Source organism: Pteropus alecto, unplaced genomic scaffold, assembly GCF_000325575.1.
Source record: "Pteropus alecto unplaced genomic scaffold, ASM32557v1 scaffold61, whole genome shotgun sequence".
Taxonomy (NCBI): Eukaryota; Metazoa; Chordata; class Mammalia; order Chiroptera; family Pteropodidae; genus Pteropus; species Pteropus alecto.
Window position 1 is genome coordinate 23,174,816 of NW_006434835.1, and position 17,075 is coordinate 23,191,890.

Consider the following 17,075-nt stretch of genomic DNA (forward strand, 5'->3'; position numbering starts at 1 on the left):
AGCACACAAGCTACCAATAGCCAATAACCAAAGCAACTGATGTAAAATGCTATGTTCAAAGTTTCTCTGAGGCGTGGCTTTGAGTGTCAGAAATAAAATTTCAATGATGAACTAATTTTCTTCTATTATAATGTATTTTACACTTCCAAAAGACAATGATTTACATAATAAGTGTTTGATTCACTGGATGCTTGTGGACATCAAATTTATCTTTACTGCCTGTATTGCTGGAGTTTTGCTAAGAAACTTGCCTGAAATAAAACAACGACCATGACAATGTTCTGTACTCAATATATTTCTAAGCCCATGACACTCACACAATAACTCTTTAAGTGCATGGACTCATTTCAGGCCCTTATTTGTGTTTACTAAGCATAAAGTAATCTTACTAGTAATAGTATTTACAAAACTAACCCCAGAACAATATATTGTTATCAGCACAGGCCTAAGAAAATAAAATGTCCTTCAAACTGTCCACATGAGCTGTGTATGTATATTTTCATACACAGAAATAAAAGGAACATCTTTTATTTCTGCTAGTGGTAGCTCTAAAGGAGAGCTGTACGGCTGGGCTGATGGAAAAAAAGGTTGCAGCAGAGAGGTTTCCCAATTTGCCAACACAGAAAAAAAATCGATACCTAAACTTCTACTACCTGTCAATCTACCCCAGTCCTAGAGAATTTAGCAACCTGACTAGGACAGGTTATGTAAAAAAACAACACCTACTGACAAGAGTTAGCAAAAAATAATAGGAATATAGCACCTTGAGGGAGGAAGACCAGAGCCACATTCTGGAGAAAAAAATTAATAGAAGAAACAAAAGAGGAATTTAATAAAACTATAATAAGAATTTTTAAGACAATATATTAAAGTATAAAGGAGATTCTCGAAGTGTTTTTTTTTTTAAAAAAAAAAAAAGCTCACTCAGGATTTATATGAAAAAGTAGAAAACTGGAAAAAAAGAAAGAAGTTATTAATAAATCCAAAATCATTATCTTGAAGATCAAATGGAAGAAATATAACAGAGTGAAAATACCAAAAAAAAAAAAGAGGAAAAAAAGACAAGACTTAAATATATGAATAATAAGAGTTCTAGAAAAAGATAAACTTATGTAGAATTTGATAAAATGTCTAAGCTTCAAGGATAGAGAGAAAAATTCTTACATACTGTCAAACCAAACAAAAGGTTACAGACAAAAAAATACATTTCAGGTAAGTTTTTTGGAAAAAGCAAGAAAAAGATGGGGAATAAAAATAGTTGTTATATCCATAAGCACCCATTAATTCAGATTTTATTACATAAGCCATTGTCTTTTGGAAGTGGGAAATATATGCATAGTATAAAAGAAGAAAATGAATTCATTGAAGTTTTATTTCAGGATGCTCAAAGCTACACTGCAGAGAAACTTTAAATAGTATCTGCACATGAGTTGCTTTGATTATTGGTTTATGTTACCTTTTATTTTCTAAAGAATTTATTTGGAAGTTTTTATAGAAAACTGATTAAAGATTGAGATGTCAATATTTACTAAAATTTAATTTTTTAAAAAATCAAGCAACCATTTGCCTCTTATGTGCAACATCAGGAGACAGAAAATACTGAAACATTTATGAATAATGAAAGAAAAGGCCTGTATGCCAGAAACAGTATAACCAACTAAAATATCATCCAAATGTAAAGGTGAAAGAAGTCACTTTTTGGATATGTAAGGATTCCAAAAGCATACCACTCAGGGCCCTTCCTAAAATAATTATTGCTGGTGAAAGTTTTTCTAAGAACAAAGATCTTAAGATAGGAGTTGAAGATACAAAAAAGAAAACATTATTGAACAGTAAATCTCTAGTAGTTATAGTTAAATACATGTAGACAATAATGCAACTGTGAAATATGAGACAGGGAAAACTTAAGAATATTGTACATTTTATTCTGTGAAAATATAAACTGAAATATTAGCTTTGAGGGAATATAAGAGATCCAAATTAGAGTAAAATGTCCTGTCATATAGAAGTTTGGTTTTAAGAAATTAAAGCAAAAGAAGGCTGAGAAAATGGTGAAGATAAAAGAACAAAGAAAATTAGCACCTATTCTTTGACATAAAAAAAGAAAGCAGCAACTTCTTGGGTAAAATAATTTTATAATTGTGTGTTTTTCTTCAGAACCAGTGTGAAAGTAGGATTGAAAAAAAGCACCTCAAAAAAAAAAAAAAAAAGCAGCACCTCTTAAGAGACAAGATAACTTGGTTTTTGGGAATATTGTGCTTTCCACAGTGGAAACGTTTACCAAAAAATAAAGGGCTAACAAAACCTGCAGATTAGAAGCCTCTGGTGGATTTAGTGTTTTATCAAATCGTGAAGGAACTCATTCAACTCAACAAACTAATGGCAGCCAGTAATGGCAATTAAATTTGTGAGTTCCAGTAAGAAGGTGGCAAGGTAGATGCTGTTGCATCCATATACTCTTAACATTTTTAGGTGCTTCAATGTGAAGTGGTAAATGAAGAATGTAGTATATTTTCATACACAGAAAGCTCTTGACTCTAAATGTAATTATTCCCATTTGTATTTAAGGAGAAACAAACAAAAAATTCAGCGTATACCTGAAGATTCAACCAATGACCCCAGACCTGGGTTAAGGTATTAGAAGGGAGAGAGAGAAAAATGGTCATTAAAAAAATTTTTTTATTAATCTAAGAAATGTAAGGAAATGCAAAAAAGAGGAAAGAATAGTTAAAAATAAAAAGAAAATGTTTCAAGAAACGTATGTGGAATGGGTTAAATTCCCAAAATAACAGATTTAAGATTAGGTTTAAAAAAAAAAAAAATCCTGTTACATGTTATTACCAGTAAGACTCTTAAAACAAAATGACAAAAAAAGACCCTAACACATTTTTCCTAACAACTTATCGGAATCATTACTATTTTATACAGCAAATAATTTTCCTCAATATCCTACTTAAAAATTTTATAATAAAAAAATCGACATTATACCTGGACTTCAGAGGATGTTCCATCTTGTGCTAGAGCCAATAAAATGCTGACGCTGGTCTTCAGATGTTGTCCTGAGCCAATACCACCAACATAACGATGCAAACAGCCTAGAGCCAATGAATGTCCAGTTCTGGATACAACATCCCGAGCTGATTTCAACCTGGAAAAAAGTTTGTTCAGGGATTGGTTTTCTATTTCATTATGGCAATAAAAAGCTTATGAGCCACACAATAAAAAGGATTTATTCTAGAAATCAGAAAAGACTACAATCATGATTACTTCTTTTCCCACTCACAAATAAGAATTAGAGATTAAATTTAAAATGGCTGGTTAAAGTGATGTATTTCACTGAATAAAGCTTACTTCAATTTTAGAGAAAATTTGAAAACCCACAACTTCTCAATTTTTAAAATTAATTATTTCTTAAAAAACTAAGAGCCATTTGAAACAAATTTTTCTTACTGGTGCTTCAAATAAAAGAATAGTTTTTATAATTGGCTTTGAAAGTATACAAAAAAATGGTATTTGTATTCACAGAATTACAGAAAATGCTTTTATTTTCACTTAAGAAATTTCCTGTAATTATAATTTGAAACTTTTTAAAATGTGCAAGTCTTTTTTCTTTGTGAAATATATTTTAATGAAAAAATGTAAAAAGGAGTCATTGTCTACTTTTTAAAATAAGCTTTGAGATGTATTTATAATAAAATTCACCAATTTTAAGTATACATGAAGAGGTACAATGTGATGAGTTCTGATAACTGTATACAGTATGTAATCACCACATCATCATAACATAGAACAGAGGTGTCCTAGAAATAACGTAAGTCACATGTGTAATGTTAAATATTCTAGTCTTGGTACATCTATAGTACATTACAGAAAGGAAAGAAGAAACAGATGAAATTAATTTTTATAATATAGCAGTCATTTTCAGGAATATAAGAAGTTAAAATTAAATGCAATCTGTGAATTCAGTTCTAAAGCATTATACGGATTAGAAAGCTGCCTTCATGTTGTTATTTCAAAAGTAACATTTCAGTGAGCTAAAAAACTGGTCAAATTTTCTCAGTGATAATCATTCATTAAGTCAATAATCTAAGATATAAGAATATACATTTCCCAAGGTCTCAAAGTGATTTTCAATTTGAATGAAAACAAATTCAACCACTAATGACTTTTTTCCTGAACTAGGGCTGAAGCAATGGAAGTTACGCCCTATTAACCAAAAATGGTTTATAAGAATGATTCCTGTCTAAATACTAAGATGGCAGAAGATTTTATTAAGCAAATATAGCTGACAGAGCAGTATGTATAAGTGATTTTCGCTTTTCATGGTCAGAAAGTATATCAGCAAGAGATAATGAGGCTGCAGGATATTGACGCATTTTCAAAATATAACCAGATTCTGTCAAATCTAAGACACTACAGATTTTTTTAGTGTAGCATTATTTTATATAGTAGTATCAAAGAAAAAAGTGCTGCCAAATAATTATGATATTTCATAGAGGATTTAAGACAAAACCCAAAATCACATAAATTAAAATGTGAAAAAAAGCGTAACTTAAAATCTATGTAAGAATTAATTTCAGATCATAATTGATTATTTGGAAAAGCTAACAAAGTAAGCACTGTAAACACTTACAAACCATTAACCAGACAGATGCGAATATGAATGAAATGTCCCTGCATTTCATCAGAGTAAGTTTAAAATAAATATTCCTACAGGTATTGAAGATACTTATAAATTAAAACTTCTTGTAATTAAAGAGAAATTTACCATCAAGAGTTTTCTAAAGAAATACACTCCTATTTTACCTATTATTAACAGAGCACAAACCATTAAATAAGTAGCTAAGATTTTTTTTTACTCTTTAATAAAAGTTGATTTCAGAATCAACTTGGAAAAAGCAAAGCTAATCTAGTGCTAAAAGACAGCAGAAGTCATCCTGTAGAAGATCAAGTGTCTGGGGATATTTTAACTATCTTCTGCTTGCTCATATTATCCTTAATGATTCCCACAGTATACTGGGGCGTTATCCTCTAACCAGCCAAAATGACATTCATGTGTGAAGACAAGGAAAATCATTCTCAGATATGTTAGGAGTTCAGAAAATACTTCTTCAGAACTACAACTTTACTACCACTGCTTCTCCCCACCTCTCTCTCTCTCTCTCTCTCATTAATGATAATGATGTAGTTTGGTAAAATTAGAACTCAAAATATAATAGTTAAGAATGATTAATTTATATAACTCGATGTCAGTTCTTTACTACTCTTGCTTTTCAATGTTTCTACTTTAGTACTTAATTTACAACAGTCAGTCACTAATAACTGCATGTTATCATCTTCACCACACTTCTTTAGAACTCTGAGATCAGTCTTCTTAATTTATATTAAAGAAATCCTTAAAATCTAATGCTAACTTTATCCCCTGTTCCAGGGATAATTTAAGAGATGATAAACTTAGCAGCACTTAAGAAAAAAGATGGCTTGTTTTCAAAAGAGAAAAATTAACAGGGAGAATAATGGTGGGGGTGGGGGGAGCAGCAATGGAAGGACAGTGAGCCAAATGTACTCAGAGCAGAGTACACGTAACTGAGAGAGGTCCTGTTAACAATCCTCTTGATTCCATTATATAACAGTCAAGAGCTGAAACTGAAACCCTCACCACACTGAAAGTATCTAACATATTACAACTTTCTCAGATTCTAGATTTTAATCAATTATTGAAATAAATATTAAGGCTGCTATGAAAAATCACAAAATACTGTCACATGTTATACCATGTGGAAAACATACAGTCCAGTTAATAATTATTAATTACTTAAAAGACATCTTAGCCTATATGAGAAACTTACTTGTTGGTAAAGAGACTCACTTACTTGTCAAAGCTATACTGGGCCATTCTAGCAATAAAAGTTGCTTCTCCAACCACCTGAGCCATTCTTCCGAGAGCTTCCCCTGCTGCACATCGTAAGATGGGATTTGGGTTGTCAAGAGCACCCATAACTAGTGTCAGAGCAGATTTACGAACTTCCTCAGGTCCTAAAGTACTTTTGTTTTCGGCCAGGCCCTATGGTTATTTTTTTTAAAAGGAAAATTCATAACTCACATTAAATAAAAGAAAAAAACATGGTGCACTCCTTGTAAATATACATATAATTCACGCATTTTCTTTAGTCATCTTTCACATGCATATACTATGCCTAAAACCAATACCTGTTAAATTGAAAGCAATCACTTTCCTAAACATGATTCAGAACAGATATGTAACACAGTTATAGTTCAACAATCCCTAGGTGTGTCTCTATCCAAAGACTAATACTTCAAAGTTGTTTTTATACATTAAGGACACTGTTTATTAAATCAACTGTTATTCAAGGAAGGAAAAGACCTGATAACTATGAAACTTTGATTCATTTATATAAAATTCCAGAGAAGATAATTATGTCACCAAGAATATATCCAAAATATACCTAAAGACAAAATGAGGTAAGAATAATCAGTAACTGAATGTTGATACAGTTTGTTCATCATACTAAATGTTAATAGCTCTATTATAGCTATAGTTACTGTCTTGGAACTTTACTTACTTTAAACCAAAAATCCAAGTCATGGTGCCTGGGGAAAATGTTAACTACAGCAGAGGCATTAGCGAGCACACCTATGAAGAAAAGCGTACTGTACAGCCATATTACAATTGGCTCACTGGACTTCCAACCACTGAGGGAGGCCATGACCACCACACTCCTTTTTTTAAAAAACTCAGATGTTGGTATCAGCTGATTGGGCGTACACTAATAGGGCATATACTAATGTTTATTTAAATGGTACAAACCTGTATTTCTATAACCAATGCCTATATCCCTTTTCCCTGATGTTTACAAAACATGATTTAATTCATGTTCATTTAAACAATTGTTGCGATTTTATTTTAAAACAGTAATACAATAAGCTTAGTTCTAAATAATATAAAAAGTTCTCAAGTACATCATAATAGAAGCTACAGGTTGCGTAGTATAGTACATAAACTCTGATAGGCAAAATAGTTGTTATTGCACTTCGTATATATAGAAACTGAGGTTCAAAAAAAGTAAAAGGAATTACACAAGACAAACCTAGTGAGCAGCTAAACCAGAACACGATCTTGAAGTGCAGCATTCTTTCAACTATATAACGTAGCCTCTCCTGATCTATGATCCAAATCACAAACTCAACTTAACCTTTATCTAGTTAACCTTCTTTAGAATATTAGACCTTATTATTCAAGCATCTTTGAAAATTCTGGAAGGACTTACCAGCATTTGTAAAATCTGAGGAATCAAATAGAAATAAACTTTAATATTATTAACATATAACATATTTCATTATAACAAGCCTAATATAAAGTTTCTAGTAACTTAATAAAAATAATATAAAAACATAGTTATAAAGTGATATACATATAAATATCATACTAGTCTAGATATACCTGCCTTATTTAGGCATTAATGAAAATCTTGGTTCAGAACATTTGCTGTTTTAAAAATAAATACCTTCAGTGCACTGAGAACAGCAGTAAAAATGTTAAGCTGCACAGCCTGCTGGCGGACTCCCTTGGCTTGTTTAACACATTCAGCAAAGTGATCCAACATCTGTAATCTATAACAGGAGTAAAGATCACATTAGCAGTACTTTTTATTCAAATATGGCTCAAAAAAGAGATACGAGTATAAGCTAATCATTTAATAAATAAGGCCCCCACGTTGTCCCATTTCTATTTCATTCCCATAGCTAGTCCAAATCAGATCTCCTCCTCCTGAATTAATGTATGGACATGTGGTTAGCAACTGGAACAAGACAAGAGACTAAATATTACGTTTCAATTTGCAAAATAAAGTCATAATTTCAATGGCCTCTAATATGAACACCAGAGTTCAACAAAGTGCGTGGCATATAGTAGCAGGTGCTTAAAGTTTCTTCAATAGAATAATAATCATTAATGATGCATTTGGATACTTTAAATTGGAAATAAAAAGGGGGGGCATAATTCTTTTCTTTTTAAAAAATACTCTCACACAACCATAAAAAATAAATAAAAGATAAAATAAAAACAATCAAAATGTTTTTACATTATAATATCATACACACACACACATACACATGCAAAAAAAAGGTGAAATATTATATTAACAAAGATTATCTCTGGATTGTGAGATTAGGTTTGGCTTCTTTACTCTTTTCTGTAAGCTCTAGATTTTCTCCAACGCAATGCTTTTATAATCAGAATAAAAACATTGTTAAAAAAAAAACTACTCTCACACAGAAGAAAATAGTGCCTCATGTCCTTTCCTTGAAATCTAATCAAGATTTAAAAAAGAAAAAAAAGATTTAGCTCTGAGCATTTTTTTAAATGTAAAAAGAAGTGAATCATTTTTTTTATTATTTCAATTTTTTTAAATGAGAGTTAACAATAAAAATCACAGGCATTTGAAACTATTTTAATAAAAGAGAATGAAAGCATTTCAGATTTTTCTAAAAAGAAATGGGTAGGGCAAAGGAAAATGGAGAGGTTGGACGTTGTTCTAAGATAACTATGACCTGAAGCAGGAAATCAAAATCTCCCTAAGGTCACTATAAGGTTTTAAGCCTGATTTCTAATAGGACATGGGTCTCAGGCCAAAGCATTCTTTGAAAACCACATAGGAAGAAATCACTTAGCCTCTAGTAGGAACTGCAGTTAGAGTTACTGCGGGCTAAAGTGGACGACTGCTGCACTTGCTCTGACACAGATCCATGTCTACAGGTGAGGAAGTAGAGCGTTATTTACACTGCTTTCAAACACACACATAAGACACACATGATCTCCAACAGCACTGTTAAGCATCGTTTGCCTATCTCTAACATCAAATACACATTTTAAATAAGCTTATTATAATTTTTTTCCTTATAAAATATTTATTTCATTTAATTTGAAAATTTTTAGCAAAAAGGTACTATGCAGAAATAACAAACTATTAGAATGAAAATTTTATAATGTAAGCCATAGTCCACAATACAATAGACACTAGATGCTTGTACACAGGGCCAAATCTAAAACATAGTTTTAAATTATGTGGAATTTGCATTCAACTTTTTTATCATGTATGTGTCACTTGTTATTAAATTTATGAGCCTATTGTTTAAGCAGTAATTAACTGGGATGGAAAAATCTACTGTTTGAATATAATTCATATAAAATTACCTGATTAACTTCATACTAACCGGTGTTTATAAGAAACATGAGGAAACACTACACCAAAAAGAGCCACGGAAGCATCAATGACTGAAACTCCAAGAGGGAGAGGCCCAGGCACAGCTTCTCCAGCAGGTATTCGTAAATAAATGGAAGATGGATCATGTTCAAGAGCCCCACTTCCAGATGCACTGTTTGGCTGGAGCTGCAAAAGAATGACATAAAAATCATTCAAAATCTACTTTAGGAAACTCACTAAGTACTGGACATGAAGAAGAACAGGGGAGGAAGGAGAAAACATAAACAAAGAACAGAATGCTTGAATCTGAAAAATTTTAAATAGGTGAAATATAATTTCACCATTAAAAAAGCTATCAGTATAACACCTCGTATAATTTTAAGAAAAGGACTATTCATTCTAAAATATTTTTACACTACCTACCCTCAAAGATGCAAGTAAAACAATATCAAGAATAACTTTAAACCCACACAAATTACTTTAAAAAAGGCTCTAGTAACTTTTTAAAAAGTACATAAGAAATATTGCATTCAGGGACAAAAAGTTTTTAAATCTTCAACCTATTAACTCCCATTCCTCTCCAAATGTCAGAAAACAAACTAAAACAAAGCACCAATAACCAAAAAACCAGCTAAAACTGATCTTTACCACACGGTATATAAATACAAAGAACATTGAATAAAGACAATTTACCAAATTCTAACTATTGCTATTTACCTTTTTCACTTTTTATCTACCACCAGGAAGCCATCTTTAAATGTCTAAGAAAGCTCAATGAAAATTTAACCTTAGTCTATAATATTTTATTTTTAAATGACAGTGTGTAATAGTACCATTGTTTTCAATTAAGCGAGTATTTCATTCTACTGTATGGTTTACTACCTGGTCTTCAATTGACTTATGATCAGTTTCTTGAAGCCAGGAACCAAGCAGAACACTATCATCATAATGACAGAGGGATCTGAGGAGTGACGTAGTTGTATTGGCCGAATTGTCAGTCAAAGTGAATTCTGCTACCAGTTCTCTAAGAAGTGCATTGAAAGATCCTGAAAAACAGAACTTCGGATCAGATTAAAAAGAATAATTTTTATGAAAATTACAATCATTGCCCACAAAGAGCAGTGTCATTTTCAACAGAAATAAAATAATTAAGTTGCTGTTTTTTTAAAAAAAATTGAAATATTTTAATGTTTTTAATAAACAATTATGGTACTTCCTTTTTTTACTGTATTGTGCCTTTTAGCCCAAATTATTTAAAGTAACTAAAAAAGTCAAATAGAGAAAAGACTCTTTAAATATATTAAATATGATATAATTATTATTCATTATTAATTACCCAATGATACACAAACACTGAACCAGAATATATGAAAATTCTTGGGCATGGTTGAACTAGAAACAAATCAATGACTCACTTTCACATTATTTGACAATATTTCATTTCTGCGAAGTACATTTCTGTTCTCCCTCCAGATTCCTAAATTATTGGCTATATTATAATATGCATGAAGCAGTTTATGATAGTTATTACAAGCATAGACTTTAAAAATGAACCAGCTGGGTTTGAACCTAAGCTCTGTTTCTCAAACTTAGGCAAGTAATATTACCTCTATGTACCCAAGATTCTTCATTACATGCTAGAGCTAACTGCCTCATAAGGTTGAAGTTAGAGTCAAAGATGTGAATACATGTAGAGAGTTTAGAAACGGGCCTGGAACACAGTAAGTGCTCAGCAGGTGTTAGCTACTTCCTTTGCGTATGAGTTAGTGGGAAAGCCGTGATCAGAACCCTAGAACACTGTTAAGTATGGTTCATATATACAATGGAATATTACTCAGCCATTAAAAAAAATGAAATCCAATCATCTGCAACAACATGGATGGACCTAGATGTTATTATGCTGAGTGAAATAAGTCAGACAGAGAAAGATAAATACCATATGATTTCACCTATATGTGGAATCTAAACAACAAAATACATGTACAAACAAAACAGAATCACAGATACAGAGAACAAACTGGTGATCATAGATGGGAGGAAGTTTGGGGGGCTGGGTGAAAAAGATAAATGGATTAAGAAGTACAAATTGGTGTGGAGGGCCAGGGTAAGGAGGGAGCAATTGGGGGGATCATTTTATGAACTATATAGATGTCTAACCAATGTACTGTATACTTGAAACTAATTAAAATAAATTAATTTTTTAAAAAAGACTGGAAAGGTACATTGAATAATTTTTATTAGATATTACAAATTTTATTTACCTTCATAAGTTTTTGGAGGCAACAAAGCCAAGATATCATAAAGTCTTAAACGAACCATTGCAGCGCTCGCTTTCAGATGAGCTCCATGGGCTTTAATCACAGATGGAATGCTAAAACATCAAGATGTAAGTATTACTTATAAACACTTTTTCAGCAATGTACATTTTCATTTTAGCTTATTTTTGACCTTTACTGTTAGTAACAGAACACTATAAAATACAATTTTATTTAATATATACTATTACTCTAATTTAAAAAGTCACTTTACAAAAATAAAGTTTTATGTTTCCCATATGATACTAGAGGGAAATACCAAACATGACCATTATAAATATATAAAATTGGATGTTAACTTGTCACAATTGCCTACTTACTGTGACATCATGGTCATGGCACATTCAATAGGGGTCATCAATTTTCTAATCACATCTTCAGTTAGAAGTTCAGGACAATGTGCAACAAAACTCCTCATCGCTAGATAAATTTTAAAAAGGAAAGATTGGAGCCGTTTTGTGAAGATGAATAAATTTATAAAATTATATAAAGGTACCTACAATTCTTAATTATTATAAGGTTCACACCAAAAGAAGAACAATTGCAACTATAGAGAAAAATCAATAGAAAAGGCTAGAAGAAGGGTGGACAGCAGAAATGGAGAGAGGGAAGATATCTGTTAGGGAGATTTCATGAGAGAGAATTCAGAGATCTATGACCCCACGTGAATTCAAAGCAGTTTCAAGACAGAACCAAGGGTGGACACAATGGCCCACTGAGAAGGAATATCATTTTTGGCTCTTTAGCAACAGAGCTAAGACAAAAACAGCTATTAGATGCATGGGAACAAAACTGACATCTTGCCCTATTGTCCTCATAGGTAAGTGTACATCACTCTCAGTTTGGAAAAAGCAGTACTTTACACCCTGAGACAAACTAAAAAAAAAAAAAAAAACAGGGTCGCCCAGTGTAATTCTGGTTTCCAAATGAAATAAAAGTTGAGCCTTTCCTGTAAATTGCTGACTCCTGAGCAAAAACTTTATTCATAATTTTTATAATGCTGATGTCTGAAAAATGTATCGTTTGCAGATTTGATAATGATAGAAGGAAACAGCTGTTTATCTGTATGGAAAAGACTAAGCATAAACTCAGTAATCCTGAGTTTCTTTTTCCTTTAAATATCCAGTAGGTTTTTTATGTGGTGATCCAGTGCTCCTGTGATAGGTGGAAGATGGCGGTAACTGCAAATTAAGAGGCCTGAGTTCTAGCTCCTGTTTTACCATTAACTCTACCCTCCTTCTCAGAGTCTCAGCTTCATTTTATTACAAAATTAGCAAACTAGTTTAGATTATTTATGAAGTTTCTTCCTAAATCTAAGTCTATAAATTTACCATTATATATCAAAATAAAAATCCAAAGTAGTAATTTTGCTTCACTTCACAAACATTTTAGTAATAAAATAATATTCTGAAAGTACATGTCTTTCAGTTCTTACCACATAAAGCTCCAGCGCGGCCTTCCAATGTTACCTGCCACGTAAAAGAATCACCTCGGGCCTTCTCAGCCTCTAATTCCTTTAAAGAACGAGGGAAAACATTTCGCCACAATAACAACATCTTGGGCAGATGGTAACGAACGACCGATGGTCCTAACCGAGAAAATGAGAATACAAAACTATACATACATGTAACATCCATTACAATCAAAAGTCAAAGAGCCCCACACAAGCTTTAACAATGGCTATCATTTATCTCTAGTATTAACATTATCTCTAGTATTAACATTTTCAAAATATTTATTATTCAGTAGGTGACATATATATATATCAATCTTTCAAAGCATAATAAAATTCACCTAAAAAGTATCAATATTTTTTTAAAAGTATCAATATTTTTAGCACATAAACATAAAACAAATCCACAAAAAGTAACCTAAAATAAATTACTCAAATATATTCAGAATAGTGAATTACATATTATCAATAATAAAATATATCTAGGGCACATTTTATGATGTCTTTTCTATAAATATATAAACATATACACCCTCTCCCACTTACATACATATATATAGTCCTACATTTTAGGGACAATTTATATAGTTAATTTAGTTTTATGAAGGAGCAGTATATTTAGAACTAGGAACCTATATATACATTGCTAACGAATTCATTTAACACATCATTAACATACCTAACATAAATTTCTAGAAAAGAGTTACCACTTTTTATTTTCTTTAGAAAACCAGATCAAATAATTTCTAAAAGGTAGATGTTTAAAGTGGAGAGTAATTTTGTACACACACACAAACACACACACACACACACACACACACACTTTTTATAGTAGAAGCTAAACATGTGAACTAAAAGGTAGATGTACCCCATCACAATGATAACATGTATTTCTGTTCTATGTACAATGCTATACTTTGCCTGCATCTTAGATTTGTCATAGCACTTAGGAAAGTGAAGCACATAAGGATAACACCAAGAAGGCAGCACCAACAATACCATTTAAACATGACTTTATCACCCTGCTAAAATTACATCACTGGCCTTCACTTTGGGGATGGAACATGCCCTGTATAATCTCATCTCTTTTGATTAACACTAAGCTAATCAGTTAGACCATGGCTGTTCTGATGGTAAAGGTGGAACTTGACAACTTTCTCATAAAATATGCTTAAGTAGAAATTGCCAAAAAGAAAAATTTACTACCAAATGATGAGAAAAATATCTTTACCATTTTACAACCTCATTCAAAGTCGAGAATGTGAACTTGAACACTTTTAAATTTTCTTTACAGTCCACTAACAAATTTAAAATAAGACAAAATCCTACTCAAATATTATACCTAATTATACCTAAATTATATCTAAAACTCATAAGTTATACCTAAAGTCATAAGTGCTCCCAGTAAAAGCCATCCAGCTTGGGTGCGCTGTAAAGAGAGCCTGCTATTTTGGGCAGCAGTTCGTAAGAGATCTTCGGCAATACTAACTACCATCTGCAAAAAAAAGTTTAGAATTGGATTTCAATTTAAACAAGTTAAAGAAATCAAATAAGAAAATATATAGCTAGTGTACTTTATAACAGAAGCTTTCCTTTTTTTCTTGTTTCTGTTAACTTGTTTCTAAAGAGACCCACTCAATTAAAACCCACTCAATCCCGATTGCATTGATGACTCTGAGGAGACCAGAACAGTGTGAGGTTAAGCGAGCGAGACTGCCTGGGTTCATATGCCAGTTCTGTCGCTTCCTGCTTTCTGACCTGGGGCACCTTAACCTCCCTGCCTCAGCTCCCTTAGTGGCAAAATAGGAATAACAGGAGTACCTACTTCACTCTTGCAAGGACTAAATAAATTAATGTAGCAAAGCACTAAGAAGAGTACTGGGTCCATATAACCATTTAACAATACTATTATCAGTACTATTATCCTATAGTCAAAGATTCGTTGAAGTCCTATAATGAAACTGCCATTAAGCTAATCTTACGGTGCTTTGGTCTTAGGAAGACACAGGAAAAATATGAAGTAACAGCAGCACATGATTCAATGACAAAATAGTGGTAGAGATGTAGTAATGGTCAGAAAGGCTATCATAGATTGAGTATCATGATGGAACTTGAATTGGGCCTCTAAACACATAGAAAAGTTTGGTACTGGTGAACAAGAAAGGGGATGAAATTCTAATGTAAAAGATTAGCATGAACAAAGGCATGGAGGCTGAAAACAGCATGAGAAGAAAGCAAGATGACTAGTTTGACTAGAGCAGTGGGAAATTAGAATGAAAGTAAATTATGAAGGTGCCAGTTAACCAAACAGAGGCGGCTATATTTTATTCTCTGAGTGTCTACGAGCAAATGTGAAATATGAAATTGTCACTAAGTGTCTTCAAGCAAATGTGAAATAAGAAAATGGTGTGGGAGAGATGGGAGAAAAAGACTTCAAGGATAATCAGTGAGGAGATAATTGTATAACAGAGAGGGATATAAGCCTAGATTCAAGTAGTAGCTATGGAACTCACAGGAATGAATGGACATGGGCCTAATGTTCCAGAAAAAATAAGAGTAAAAAATCCAGCCCCAATCTGCCTATGTAAAGTTGTAAATATTTATATAAACACTTAATATTCCTGAGAAGAAAACCACGATAATGGGAGGTACAGTAGAAAGAAAAAGAACTGATTAAAACCATTCAACTTTTATTTCATATATCAAAATGCTAAATATAGAAATAGCATATTCTCCTGACATCTCTGAATACAGCAGTGTCGATTTTTATTTCTAAAAGCTGAAGGAAAGCTCTGCTTTCTAAATAATTATTATAAGTTTTTTTCCCCTTATAAAGTGATACTATACCTAAATAAAACCTATTATTTCTATGTTAGAATTAAATATCAAATTTTAATTAGGATCTGTCAACTCCATATTAGTAGGACACTATATTTTATACTATTGTGGTAAAACTGTTGTCGTTTGATCACACAGTTCAACATTAAACACAGACGGTGTTCCAATAAAGACTAAAGCCCACGTGATACCACCCATGATCCTCGGATCTCTGTCCTACCTTTCCCTTGGCATGAGGAATGCCCAGTGGACACTGATGAACTCCACCTAACAAGGCAGCCATTGCAAAACTGTATCCACTAACAGCTTCTGGTGAAGTCTTCAAGTTGTTGAGGCGTTCTGCACACCTGTCTAGAAACGGTGTCAACTGGAAAGGTAATGCCACAGCCACACAGCGCAAACACCATGCAGCAGCAAGTCGAGCAGCCATACTTGGATGAAGAAGCACAGAAGTCACAGTCTCCAAAAGTCCTAAAAAAGAAATACTCAAAAAATTACTCCTTAATGAAGTTAAATGATTCCATAAGCTAAAAGACTATGTACAACACAATAATTAAAATCATAATTGTCATGGTTATACACAGATACTTTCAGAACTTAGCCAAAAAACATATATTATCTCATAAACAGTAGATTACTTTAAAGGAACATTTTCTACAAAAACACAGTATGATATCCAATAAAATATAAATGTTGATGTAAAATTAAAGTATTTGACAAATTTTAGTCAATTAGAAACAAAACTACCATGACTTGATTTGTCTCCCAAACTTTATTTCACTATTTAATTCAAGATTGACTATCACAGTGAATTTTAAGTTAAATAAAACTCAACTTTTTAATTTTTTTAATAAATGATGTAAACTAATTTGACAATATGCAATTAATCAGGAACTAAATATCAATCATACCTGACTTTTAAAAATAGTGAAAAAACATTCCAACAAGTAAGTGGATATCATACCTATCGATGCTTCCTGAATAAGAGGAGATGCGGTGGCGTTTAGGCTCTGCACCAGGCTCCCGAGCTCCTGGAGGGCACAGACCATCACATGCTGGCTTGCTGCGATGTCTGCTGCCCCAGATTTGTTTTCACCACTAGTATCATTCACTACGGCTTCTGGAAACACAAAATCATGTATTTGATGAGGGCAAATTAAACTGTGATACAATTTTTCGATCTACACAATTTATATTCCTATAATATCTATTTTGATGTCTGAGTGTTAAAAATTTTGTATGTAG

General features: G+C 32.2%; 1 protein-coding gene across 2 annotated transcripts in view; it reads right to left on the reverse strand.

Moving 5' to 3' along the window:
* The window catches only part of HEATR5B (HEAT repeat containing 5B), a 75,163-nt gene that overhangs the window by 40,156 nt on the left and 17,932 nt on the right, over positions 1-17,075 (reverse strand). For both annotated transcript variants that reach the window (XM_006910387.3, XM_015588215.2), the window contains exons 9-19: positions 16,795-16,950; positions 16,051-16,301; positions 14,376-14,487; positions 12,975-13,127; positions 11,860-11,959; positions 11,486-11,595; positions 10,107-10,270; positions 9,235-9,410; positions 7,527-7,632; positions 5,874-6,064; positions 2,989-3,148 (exon numbers count right to left, since the gene is read on the reverse strand). In XM_006910387.3, the coding sequence (XP_006910449.1) occupies positions 2,989-3,148; positions 5,874-6,064; positions 7,527-7,632; positions 9,235-9,410; positions 10,107-10,270; positions 11,486-11,595; positions 11,860-11,959; positions 12,975-13,127; positions 14,376-14,487; positions 16,051-16,301; positions 16,795-16,950 (1,679 nt within the window). The remainder of the gene's footprint in view (positions 1-2,988; positions 3,149-5,873; positions 6,065-7,526; positions 7,633-9,234; positions 9,411-10,106; positions 10,271-11,485; positions 11,596-11,859; positions 11,960-12,974; positions 13,128-14,375; positions 14,488-16,050; positions 16,302-16,794; positions 16,951-17,075) is intronic.